Raw genomic sequence first — 13,897 nt, forward strand, 5'->3', positions numbered from 1 at the left:
ATTCTATAGACCAGCATGCTGTACAATAATGTGAGTTAGTGAATACTACAGAACTGTATATTTTGAAGTGGTTAAGAGCAAATTTTGTATATGAAGGACTGACAGCTTTTCTTATAAGAATGATAAGAAAGCATGCATGCTTTTGCGTTTGCTATTTAATATAGTTTTATAAGTTCTAGCCAGAGTAATTAGGCAAATATATATATATATAAGGCATTTATAGTAATTAGGCAAATATACATAAGCCAACCAAATTGACAAGAAATAGGAAAATGATCTCTTTTCTATGTAAAAAACCCTAAAGGTGCCACAAAAATATTAGCAGGTCTAATAAATGGGCTTCCCAGGTGGAGCTAGTGGTAAAGAATCCGACTGCCAATGCAGGAGACAAGAGATGCAGGTTCGATCCCTGGGTTGGGAAGATTCCCTGGAGGAAGGCATGGCAACCCACCCCAGTATCCTTGCCTGGAGAATTCCATGGACAGAGCAGTCTGGCAGGCTACAGCCCATGGGGCCACAAAGAGTTGGACACAATTAAGCACACAAAGATGTAGACTACAAAATGATTACAAAAAATCACATGCATTTCTACACACTAACAATGAACAGTCCTAATGGAAATTAAGAAAACTCATTTTACAGCAGAATAAAAAGAATATACTCAGGAATAAATAAAACTGAGGATACAGACTTGTACACTTGTACAGTACACAGCACTGCTACAAAATAAATGGAAAAACCTCCCATGTTCACGAACTAGAAGATTTAATACTGTTAAGATGTCAATACCCAGGGCTTCCCTGGCTGTCCAGTCGTTAAGAATCTGCCTTCCAATGCAGGGGACACGGATTCGATCCTGGCCTTGGAGGATCCCACATGCCATGAAACAACCAAGTCCATGTGCCACAACTTTAGAGCCAGCACTCTAGAGCCTGTGAGCTGCAACTACGGAGGCCCATGCATCTAGAGTCCATGCTCTGCAACAAGAAAAGTCACTACAGTAAGAAGCCTGCACACAGCAACAAAGAGTAGCTCCCACTTGCTGCAACTAGAGAAAGCCTTGCAGCAATGAAGACCCAAATAAAGTCATAAATAAATATAATCTTTTAAAAAAGGATGTCAGTACCCCCCAAAATTTACAATTCAAAGCTATCCCTATCAGAATCCCAATGATGTTTCATGTAGAATAGAAAAACTCATCCTAGAGACTTCCCTGGTGGTCCAGTGGTTATGAATCTGTTTGCTAATGCAGGGAACATGGATTTGATCCCTGATTTGGGAAGATTTTACATGCTGTGGGGCAACTAAGCCCATGTGCCACAACTACTGAGCCCGTGTGCTGTGACTATTGAAGTTCACACACCCTAGAGTCTATGGTCTACAACAAGAGAAGCCACCACAACAAGAAGCCCTCACACAAAAGCTAGAGAGTAGCCCCCACTTGCTGCAACTAGAGAAAAGCTCACACACAGCAGTAAAGGTCCAGTACAGCCATAAAAAAAATAAGTAAAATTTTTAAAAAGAGAAAAACTCATCCTAAAAGTCACATGAGATCTCAAGGGACCCGAAAATTCAAAAACAACCTTGAAAAAGAACAAAGTTGTACAGCTCACACATTCTCATTTCAAAACTTGCTACAAAGCCACAGTAAATAAAAGTGTGCCACTCAGCAATCAGATGAGAAACAAAAGGTACCCAACTTGGAAGGGAAGAGTTAAAAATTGTCACTATATGCAAATAATGTGATCCTATAGAAGACCCTATGGACACCACACACAAAAAAAACTGTTCAAAAATAAATGAACTCACCAAAGCAGTAGGACACAAGATTAACATTCAGAAATCAGTTTCATTTCTTTACACTAACTATGAAATATCAGAAAGGGAATGTAAAAACACAATACCTTTTAAAGTTGCACCAAAAAAAACTTGACCAAGGAAGAGAAAGACTTAATATACTGAGAACCATAAAGTATTAATAAAGGAAATTAAAGAGGACTCAAAGAAATGGAAAGATAATACCATGCTCTTGAACTGGAAGAATATAGTTTAAAAGGCAACACTACCCAAAACAATCTATAGATTGAATGCAATCACAATCAAATTACTCATGTCAGTTTTCATAGAACTAGAATAATAATCCAAAATTTTATATAGAACCTTAAAATACCCAGAACCGCCAAAGTAATCCTGAGGAAAAAAAATAAAGAGGCATAACTCATCCAGATTTCAAACAATACTACAAAGCTCCAGTAATTAATGAAAAGACTGATGTTGAAGCTGAAACTCCAATACTTTGGCCACCTGATACAAAGAGCTGACTTATCTGAAAAGACCCTGATGCTGAGAAAGACTGAAGGCAAGAGGAGAAGGGGACGACAAAAGATGAGATGGTTGGATGGCATCACTGACTCAACGGACATGAGTTTAGGTAAACTCTGGGAGTTGGTGATGGACAGGGAGGCCTGGCATGCTGCAGTCCATGGGGTCGCGAAGAGTCAGACATGACTTAGTGACTGAACTTAACTGAACAGTAATCAAAGTTGTATGGTATTGGTAAAACATCAGACATATGGATCAATGGAACAGAACAGAGAGCCCAGAAATATATACACATGCCTATGATCAGGTGACAGGCTTTGAGTGAGTCCAGCTCAGTCCTGGCTCTACTCTTTTGTAGCCCACATGACCTCTGCAAGTTGCTTCAGGCCTTTGATTTGAGTTTCCACTTCTAAATGAAGGTAATATTATCTTCCTCATAAGACTGATGTAAAGATTAATGAGTTAATTCACACAAAGCATTATGGCCTTTAGAATGCATTAATTCATATAGAACATGGACACAAAGGGATGCTGGTAGCTATCTAAAACAAACCCATCAGTCATATATCCAAATAGATAACGGAATGCTTTTAACTGGAATCTATTTTAATGTTCAAATTCAGAATATTACCTAGCAATAAATAAATCTTCATACATTATCAGAAATGGATGTTATTTTATTTTGATCTGCCAGTTCTATATGCTCTCCTGGTTTCTAGATTTCAGAAGGTAGCAAGAAATATTTACACATTAGGGATCCTTCATTTTCCTTCCCCTTCATATTTTCACTAACTTGCAGGATGAAGATTTCCTTCAATTTACTATGAATCACAATTTACTATAAATCACAATTTACTATGAGTTTCTTGTTTAAAGTTGCAGCTACCAAGAAACTTAAAATTTATGGAAGGGTGACAGCAGTTTGTTTGCTCTAGAATGCATACTGGGCACTCATTTCCATTATACATTTTACTTAGTATTTGAAAAAATACATTGTCCAAAGGACCATTATATACTTACCAACTGAAGATAGAAATCAGAAGGACTATTTATATGACAAACCATAACTGAAACATCTGTCATTTCTTTAGGCAAAATAGGTGGAAGATAGTGTAAGGTTGTATTTTTTTCAGAATGACTTCTTGGTGCTTGAGATCTAAACCTAATTAAAAACATAATTAAAAGCATAAGCAAGAGCCATTTTCCTAAGGTCTCTCTCAGTGAATTGATCTGAAGAAAAGACCTGCACATATACTGATTTATCTACCAAGAATATTTTCCCAATCTTTCTCTTCTAATTTATAATATTTCTTGGCATTATCTTTAATTATCAAATGAGGATAAATAAGAGGTCAGGTCTCAAAACTCAATAATTATCCTTTAAGTTTGTGTTGGAGCATTTTTGATTTTGGCCTATATTTTGTACTCAAAAAGTTTCTACTGTTTTGGTTGACTTGATACTCATGGTCTATGGCAGCACTCAAGGAAGGCCAGCTGGAGGGATTTCTGTGGCCCCTTCCATCTACAATAACCTACTTAAGTTTTACAGAATGCAATCTACTTGGGTCACTTCCAGACTCCTGTTATTGCTCAGGACAGAAAGTATCTTTCATTATCTCTGTGGTTACTTTTTATCTCTTTGTTCATCAGAGACAAGAAAGAAAAGAAATGTTAAGTATCTACTCTAGATTCATATATTAATATACAGTAGTGATCATGATCTTACTCCAAAGCTTAGAAAATTTAAATAGGGAACTGTTAAACACTAATTCTTGAAACCCTAATGGAGCTACTTGTAAGGTTAGCTGCTGCTGCTGCTAAGTCACGTCAGTCGTGTCCGACTCTGCGTGACCCCATAGACGGAAGCCCACCAGGCTCCTCTGTCCCTGGGATTCTCCAGGCAAGAACACTGGAGTGGGTTGCCATTTCCTTCTCCAATGCATGAAAGTGAAAAGTGAAAGTGAAGTCGTTCAGTCGTTTCCAACTTTTAGCGACCCCATGGACTATAGCCTATGAGGCTCCTCTGTCCATGGGATTTCCCAGGCAAGAGTACCGGGGTGGGGTGCCACTGCCTTCTCCGAAGGTTAGCTAGAGTCTAAAAAAAAAAAAAGCTCACTATCTTACAAGCAACTTCTATTTTGAGCTACCTTAATATCCCTAGTTCCTTAAATCAAATGATCTGAATCCAATTTTCACACAACTGTACTTAGAAAACTCTGACAGAGATACCTTTAAATTCTCAAGAATATGTTACAGTGTGCTCCCTGATAGTCTAGTGCTTAGGATTGGGTGTTCCCTCTTAAGAGTATGTTATAGTTCACTTTAGAGCCCATGTTTTTTAAAGGTAAAATCTGCTATTCTGATCTACAGCTATAACCTTGAAGATATTTATGTTTTAATAAGTTACCTACCTTGCCAGTTCCATAAAAACTAATGCATCTCTAAGAGACACAGGCATATCACTGCTTATTTTATTTGTTGGTGGTTTCTGCAGATCTACAATAAGCACACCATCTTCTTCTTTAAAAACTTTCATTAAAACAGCCTTCTTATTTACCATTTTCAAAAATTCTATTTTAGCTTCTTCTCCCCAGCCTTCACTCTATGGAAAAAGTAAAATTTCAATGTGTTCAGGAATTATAATTAGCTGTAAATGGTACAAAATTGTAGATTTAGCTAACAGTAAATTTGAGCAAAGGCACTGAACCAACCACAGATATTTAGAAGCAACTGGGCCCACAGACCCAAGGAGGACAGTCTTTATGTATGTACAACGTACAGATCATACTTGGATTTTATAAACATGGTCTCAAGGTGACCATAAGCTGTTGCACTTCAGGACTTAGTTTTACTTGTGAATATTAATATGAAAATAATAAATAAAAATTTAAAGATAAAAGAAGCACTGACATACAAATTTCCCCCTTAAATGATGAGATCTAAAAGGTAATTCTAAAAGTATAATGGAAGCCACGTAATACATTAGGTATTTATAATCATCATCAGATGCTTAGTTTCCATTACTAGCAATACACAAGACACATGCTACTTAAATAATAAGGAAAAATACTCACCCATTGAAAAAAATTAAAAAAAAAATCATTTTCAATGATCTTTGAATCTTTAAGTATGCATACATTTCACAGGTCAAAACCACATATCCCTTAAAAATAAAAAATTTTCTAAAGGTTTTATGAACATAAAAAGTAAAACCTACTCAGAATAGATAAGTGCAAAAAAAAAAAGTTTTATCCTTTATAGGATAAAATCAAAACCAAAATAATTTTGAGGAAAACATCAGTGCTAATATTTTCATATGTTTCCTTTTATTTCTTTATTCATTTGTTCATTCTTTCAAATATTTGTTGAATGCCTACTGTGTGCTAGGTGATTTGCTATGTGCTGGAATACAAAGATGAACAAAGGCACAGACTCCTGCTTTCAGACTTTCTAATAATACAACTGCTTAACACGTATTCTTACACACAGTTTCTGTCTTCTAGGAGTTTCAAATCTTTCTGGGGAACAAATATTCATAAATAATAAAAAAGCAGAATGCAATATAGTTAATAAATAGTGAGCAAAGGATCATGCAAATAGAGAAGAAATGTATAGAAACATATGCCATACCATGTCAAATTTTTTTCTCTCTCCATATTTATTTGACTCTAAAATTTAGTGGTTTACTCAGATATTCACCCATCATTAAGTTCATACACACATATTCAGTATAATTTCCCATTAAGATCAATTCTGATTGTAGAAATGGAAGTTCAATTCCTTTTTCACTTGCACCAACAGTTTATTATGCAAAAGGTATTTAACAAGTGAACTAGTGCCATATACCTACATTCAGTAATCTGAACCCCAAAGCATAGTTAAAATTGGACTATTTGGCCCCCAAAGTCTCACTTACTGAATTCTGTGGAACAATGTCTTTCAATGAGCATGGATGTGCCACTGGCTGGACATCTTTCAGCAGTTCTTCGATATATGGCTCAGACTTTCTCAGAACCAGACATAAGTCACTTAGTACGACATGCTGCTTAGCAATGTGCTCTGATCTCACATGAGCATCACCAACTCTGGGAAGAATTCAAGCAATAGTTAATGAAAATAATGCTTCAAGCCCAAGCTTGCCTTAGCCCACAAAAGGTATGCCTTTCTACACATTCTCTTAAGTTAAATCTTCTAAAAAGTTATATTCTGATTCATACTATCTCATTATATAGATTCAATCTATCTTTTAAAACCACAGACACTATTTCTACCTACAGAATAAATCTCAATAGCCTTTATCTGGATTATCTTTCATATACCTATTCAGTTTAAACTTAAAAGGCATAATGACACATCCAAACAGCAATTTATTTGTTTATAAAGTTATGACCATTTAATAAAATGACCATGCAAGAGTTAATACTGGTCCTTACTACAAGAACATTTTCAATTTGCTTTATCTTGCTAGAAGACTAATGGAAACATTTCTGAACACCTAGAATGAGCTAGACACTATGCCACTTTAATATGCAATAATGAAATTAAAGAAATATGATTAAAAATTTTACTCAATCATCTGGCAACTAACAAACAATTTATTTAAAAGAAAGAAAATTTTTGTGTTTCATTCTCTGCTTTGAAGCAATGTAGAAGATTATTTAAGTTTGAAACATCAAAATGTTCTTTTTCTAAGCTCCCCATCTAGTAGCACTGATAAAGTATAATACTTTGCTAATTTAGTAATGAGTAAGATAAATTTTGGAGCAAAATATAAAGTATATGACTTGGAAGTGAAGAAGGATAACTTATTTCTACCTCTTCCTATTTTTCTTTTTTCTTTAGTATTATTACCCCATCACAAGTGTTTCTAAGCAGGCAAGGAATATATAATACTTATAACATACCCTGCAACAATCAGCACTTCAGAATTTCCAAAATCTACCATGAATATTTGTATTAGTGCAACTTCATGGACTGAGAATTTGGTTGGACTACTAAGTTTTCTAATACTTTCACTTCCCATTGGAATTAATTCAGTAATAGTTCCTCGACACCACATTCCATTTTCAATACTGTTGATAAATATTCTTGCACCTACATAATGGAGACAAATGATTATCAATGTTTACAAAGAAAATATCTAATTACCTCTAATTTACAAACAAGTACATTAGATTCTATCACAAAAAAGTCTTAATTAACTTATTAACTGGTGATATAGTACTGAGTCAGTGCTATGAGAGGGATCAAAGGTAGTATATTTTGGCAGTTTCTGTTATACAGAAACTTGTGACCTAGACAGGAAGGTAAAACTACAGACTATCAAGCCAGCAGTCCTTTATTGAGGACCTGTGCTTTATGAACTATAATAAAGATGAGTAAGACTGTCCTGCTCAAGAAAGGAGAGGAGCTCAAATCCCTTGGGGCACGGTGTGGTGCACCCCACCGCATGTCGGGACTATCAGGACTGGGTTTCAGTGTGGAGAGCCCTTCGTCCTGGGACATGGGGCCTGGCTGGAAAGGCGGCCACCCTCTCAACTGTCATGCATGGCACATTCGTGAGGAACCTGGTACTAAACCATTTGTAGATGACCTGCTTCTGGGACAGGGTTTCCAATGTAGCAGAGCAGCTCCCTTGCTGCAATCTATTCAAAGTCAGCCCTTGACACAAGGGTTTGTAAAAGACAGAAGAAAAAAAAAGAATAAAAAGAAATCTAATTTTTTCTTTAAAAAAAAGACAAAAAGAGAGGAGACTTGCAAGTAAGTGACTATCAATCACTGTACTTGTAACAGTAAAGACTATCCTTGTACATGTACACACACACATGTACAGATACAGACATACTGAAATCTATAAAATACTTAGGTAGCATAAAGGAAGATGCAATGACCTTCTCTTGGTAAAAGGAGAGTAAAAGTAAGGAAACCAAGAAAGGCAGAGCGTGTAAGGCAAAAATTAAGAAATTAATACACAGTGGAGCTCAGAAAAGGGGAAACTGAACCGAGGATCTAACAGCAGAAGAAGACCTTATGGAGGGATCAAATGAACTACAAATTAATAACCAGAAAAAAAATCAAGTTAGAATGAAGCCCGAATTTTTACTTTTACTATCCGCTCGGCAATGTTCTCAGTAGTTTGTGTCTGAATTTACCTTCTCCCCACAACAACCCCACAGATATGCTGCTTCCAGTCCATAGGTAAGGAAACCAGGCAAAGAGAGGCTGCAAATCCAGCCTAAGCCATATGGCTACTTAGAAGAGGGAGGAAAAGAACCCAGGCAGTCTTGGAGCCCATCCTCTTAACAATTGAGCTAACATCAGAGACGAATTTGGTAAGATTTGTTCATTTACCATATAGAGAGAGGCTGCAAAATCCCCTCTCCATTTGCTAGTAAGAACAGAATACCTCAGGGGCACATAGGGTAACCTTTCAAGTGCTACCAAAACTTGTACTTGGCCTTGAGACTTTCATCAACCCTCCTTTTATGTTGATACATTATATAACCAATATTCTTAAACTATATTCTTAAATGATTCTTTGTTGAAATAGATGAGATAAAAGCCTATTGAAGCCATTTGTTGTTCTTTACAATGAAAAGCTCAGACAGAAAAAGGGAACAAGAGGATATTCAGCTAAAGCACTGTATTACATTTCTCCCCTTAACACTAATTTCTCAAAAGATAAATGAGTATGTAAATTATGTATATCTACCTTGAAATAATTATCCTTGACAACTTAAAGAATGATATTTTGACTTTCTTAGAATATTTTCTGAAACTAAACTGAGCTCTTTTATATACATATTAAATTTAGAGAATTATTTGCAGTCATTAAAAATTTAACTATATTTAACACTATACTTCCCTCCTTAGACATTCATAATTTAAAAATGGTTTTTAACTTTAAAAATTATTATTCATTTTATCAGAAGTATATGATGATTCTAATCTTCTGATATTCTGATAAGCTACAAAGATCAGCTGAGAATTAGCAACACTTTTAAAGAACTACTAATATAAAGTTGGGGCTTCTCTGATGGCTCAATGGTAAAGAATCCACCTGCCAATGCAAGAGATGCAGGTTCGATCCCTCAGTCAGGAAGATCTCCTAAGAGAATAAAATGGCAACTAACTGCAATATTCTTGCCTGGACAGAGGAGCCTTGAGGCTATAGTCCATCAGGCCTCAAAGAGTCAGACACGACTTAGCAACTAAACAACAGCAGCAACAAATATAAAGCTGAACAGATAAAATTAAAAAAAAAAGCTGAACAGATAATATAGTACTTTTTGATATCAGTTATATACAGGCATTGAATGATATTAATAGAATGAGAAAATGCTCTACTAATAAATCACAGCTTCATTACAGAGTATAATCATATTTAGTCAACTATAAAGAAGATATTTGTAATCAAAGCCTGTACTGTATGTACTTAGTCACTCAGTTGTGTCTGACTCTTTGTGACCCCATGGACTGTAGCCCGCCAGGTTCCTCTGCCCATGGTGATTCTCCAGGCAAGAATACTGGATTAGGCTGCCATGCCCTCCTCCAGGGGATCTTCCCAACCCAGAGATCAAACCCAGGTCTCCTGCAGTGCAGGCAGATTCTTTACCATCTGAGCCACCAGGGAAGCCCATGAATACTGGAGTGGGTAGCCTATCCCTTCTCCAAGGGATCTTCCCGACCCAGGAATCAAACCGGGGTCTCCTGCATTGCAGGCAGATTCTTTATCAGCTGAGCTACCAATGAAAGCCTAATTTATGGCAAATTAAGATGCACTGATTAAATTTATCAGCTACCCTCTGTGTGGCACTAGGAAATAGATGCACTGCCCTGCATCTATCTCATTCAGATGTTCAATGACATCTTCAACATCCACATGTGGATAGCAAGGGATGATATGCATACTACAAGAAACACTTAGAGAAATACTTTTCTCTAGAGATAAGGAGACAAATTACTTAAACCATCATGGATTTTATAATTTAAAAAATCTCACAATACTCCATAATAGAGTTTTTGTGTATATTTCACTCAACAGTCAATTTTATGTCCATCAACAGATGGATGGATGAAGATGTGGTATATATACAATGGAACACTACTCAGCCATAAAAAGATCAAAATAATGCTATTTGCAGCAACATGGTCAGATTAGATTATCATGCTAAGTGAAGTAAGTCAAAGATAAATACCTTATGATATATATAACTTATATGTGGACTCTAAAATATGATATAAGTGAACTTTAGTGAAACAGAAACAGGTTCACAGACCTAGAAAAGATTTGTGACTACCAAGGAAGAGGGGGGCTGGGAGAGGGATGAAGTAGGAGTTTGAGGTTAGCAGATACAAACTATCACGTACAGAATGGATAAACAACAAGGTCCTAGTGGGAACACAGGCAATTATATTCAATATTTGGTGATAAACCATAATGGAAAAGAATGTGAAAAAAAGACAGCAAGTTCTAAATTACTATGACTCCAATTAAACTTGGCAAATGATATGTATTAAAAACATTTGAATTATGTATACTGTATACCATAATACTACTATGATACCACTGAGCAAAAAATTAATATTTAGCTTATTTACCTAAATAAAATTTAGCTTATGTTAAATAATTCCAAAAGCTTTATGCTTGATCAAATCTGTATTATAAAAAGTCTACATGAGTTGCCAAGTATTTAACTAAACTTTATATTTTAACTTGAAATAGTATTTCATTACCTAGCTCCAAAACATCTGAAGGATCAAGGTGTAAATTCTTATTGCAAAACTGATTCACCTTCCTTTCCAATACTGTTGCATCTTTTATTTGTGAGTACTTCCGAATGTAGAAGTGGCATGGATGTATTACATGGCTTACAAAAACTAGCTCTGGAGAACCTGGATGAGAATTTTCAAACCACATTAATAAACCAAAAGTTAGGAAAGAATTCACAAAAACTGAATGCAGTATCTTCTAAAAGGATGTATCCTGTAGCACTGCAAACTCTAGAATACTTAGGCCTCATAAAAGAGTAACCCAAATCCCAAATAGTAACCAAAATGACAAATAAATTTCACTTTCACAATGATTTCTTTAGCAACCTGAACTGTAAACATTTGCAAAATATGTTAAATAAGTGGAATTGAAGTTCACGTAGGTACCTAAGTTAGTTAGGTACCAGAGTCAGAGTACATGCTATAACCTACGGCATTACAACAAAACTTCAGAATTTATTCATAAACATAATTAGAGCTTCAGAACCCCAATGACAATGATGTTTCTAGTACTGCTACAAAAATCTTGTATAAACTACACTAAACTAAAGGAACCAATAATTAGCTCATGGCTGCTTTGACTCCTAGATCTTACCAAGTATGAAAAAATGTATGGGAAAACCAACATAGTGAGCAGCATTTAGAGGGAGATGTGTATGTTTTGGTGGAAGTAAGGGTGGGGTAGAATAAAAAAAGACAGAAACTTTTTTCATACAGTAGTAATGAAGCCAAGTGTTTTTACTGATATGAAAAGATCTCCAGAGTATAATGTTGAGGAAGGAATTAAGGGACTTTCCTGACAGTCCAGTGGTTAAGACTCCATGCTTCCATTGCCAGGGGCACAGGTTTTATCCCTTGTCAGGGAACTAAGATCCCATGCGCTGCATGGCATGGGTAAAAACAGAAAAAGAAAAAAAGAAAGAAAAAAGAGAAAGGAAGGGAAAGAACACAGCAGTGTGTATGGCAAGCTATGTTTTATGTGCAAAAACAAAAACTAAGAGTCAGGAAAATAATATATATGTATTTGTTCAAATATGCATAAAGAAACTCTAGAAAGGAGGAATAGACTAAATGGAACAGGAGTAGATTAGGGGAAAAGGGTCACAGAGTATTTAATATATTTAATTTTTAAACAATGCAGATGTTCTAATAAATCTAGTAAAAGTGATTAGGAGGAACTGAAGTATAGATACAAGATAAAAAACTGAACAAATAGGTCATTTTACCTATCCAATACACATCATGAAGAATAACACCCATATTGAGGATAAGGTAAAGCAATAAGTATGTGTTACTGGGGAGACAGCTGAGGGAAGTGTTATAAATTTCAGAAATGTTTTTGCCAATAACAGCCAGGATTTTTAACATTAAAAAAGAAGTTTTGGGAATTTCTTTGGCAGTCCAGTGGTTAGGAATTAAGAGCTCTGACTGCCATAGGCCTGGGTTCAATTCCTGGTGGAGAAGCTAAGATATTACAAGCCATGCAGCACAGCAAAAAAAAAAAAAAGGTTTAGTTATTAATAAAATTCATTTTACTCACTGTTTCACTCTCTGTAAGTTACTTATATAACTTTATACTTTATATAAATTTATATATAACATAATATTTTTATATACATCAAACTCTGCTACCTCAAGTTCAGAGTTGTTAAAGTACCTGTTTTTGATCCAAAAGAAACAGATGACTTTTTCTGAAGAGGCTTTGTTGGATATCTAGGTGTCTCAACAAAATAATCTGTGAAGCATGCTTCATCAAAATAGGAAATAAAGGCAACTGTGTTAGTTTTATTATGTTGATAACACCATACTTAACACACTGCATAAGAGCTGTTACTTAAATTTGGCAAAATACTGGATTGGTTAAGACCCTTATGTATCAGCAAGCAAAGTCCTGACAGTTTTCTTAACTTACTGAGATAAGCAATGATAATAATAATATAGTGGAAAAAACAGCTTGTCTTTTTTTTTTGTATCATTCTGGGAAGTCAACCAATGGAACAGATTGGGAGTGGGGGCAGGGAGGAGAAAACCAAAGCTGATTCTTGAAAGTGGCCCTAGAGACAACTGACAGTATAACTACACCCAGCAGTATCTCACTGATGTTGATGGTGAGAACACCAACACTAGAAATCTAATCAAACAATCAACATACATTTAAACGTTACCAAATAGATGCTTCTATATGTTACCCGGGTCTCCCGCTTTACCACTGGAGCCACCAGCAAAGCCCAATATTCATGATAGTTTATTTTTATAAAGGATTGCATCTCAGGACAAAAATTTAGGATATTCTGTTCTTAAATTTAAGAACAAAGTCATCAGACTGCTTCTACTAACAGCACTTACTTATAGTATTTTCATCTTTTATAGAGATTTGTATGTGGAATGCTGATTCCCTGGTGGCTCAGACAGTAAAGCGTCTGCCTGCAATGCGGGAGACCCGGGTTCGATCCCTGGGTTGGGAAGATCCCCTGGAGAAGGAAATGGCAACCCACTCCAGTACTCTTGCCTAGAAAATTCCATGGATGGAGGAGCCTGGTGGGCTAGAGTCCATGGGGTCACAAAGAGTCGGACACGACTGAACAACTTCACGACTTCACGATGTGGAATGCTAAAGAGTCAAATACACTAACTAAACCAAATATTAGAGTTTGGCTATATTATTGCATTAAAACTAAAAAATATCCTAACTTTGGAAAATGTGAAAGGAGTGGCATGGGATCAACAGCTTTACTCATAATGAGATGTAAGATAATAGACATATGTTTGTTAAGGTCAGGGACAAACAGGTATTAATTTTGTT

The 13,897-nt window shown here is 35.8% G+C and overlaps 1 protein-coding gene across 1 annotated transcript in view; it reads right to left on the minus strand.

Moving 5' to 3' along the window:
• Positions 1–13,897, minus strand: part of RNF17 (ring finger protein 17) — a 114,968-nt gene that overhangs the window by 62,700 nt on the left and 38,371 nt on the right. Inside the window, exons 11-16 of the mRNA XM_068984543.1 lie at positions 12,752–12,841; positions 11,059–11,217; positions 7,227–7,416; positions 6,239–6,407; positions 4,734–4,924; positions 3,343–3,484 (exon numbers count right to left, since the gene is read on the minus strand). Of these exons, the coding sequence (XP_068840644.1) occupies positions 3,343–3,484; positions 4,734–4,924; positions 6,239–6,407; positions 7,227–7,416; positions 11,059–11,217; positions 12,752–12,841 (941 nt within the window). The remainder of the gene's footprint in view (positions 1–3,342; positions 3,485–4,733; positions 4,925–6,238; positions 6,408–7,226; positions 7,417–11,058; positions 11,218–12,751; positions 12,842–13,897) is intronic.

Source organism: Capricornis sumatraensis, chromosome 12 (genome assembly GCF_032405125.1).
Source record: "Capricornis sumatraensis isolate serow.1 chromosome 12, serow.2, whole genome shotgun sequence".
NCBI classification, from domain to species: Eukaryota; Metazoa; Chordata; class Mammalia; order Artiodactyla; family Bovidae; genus Capricornis; species Capricornis sumatraensis.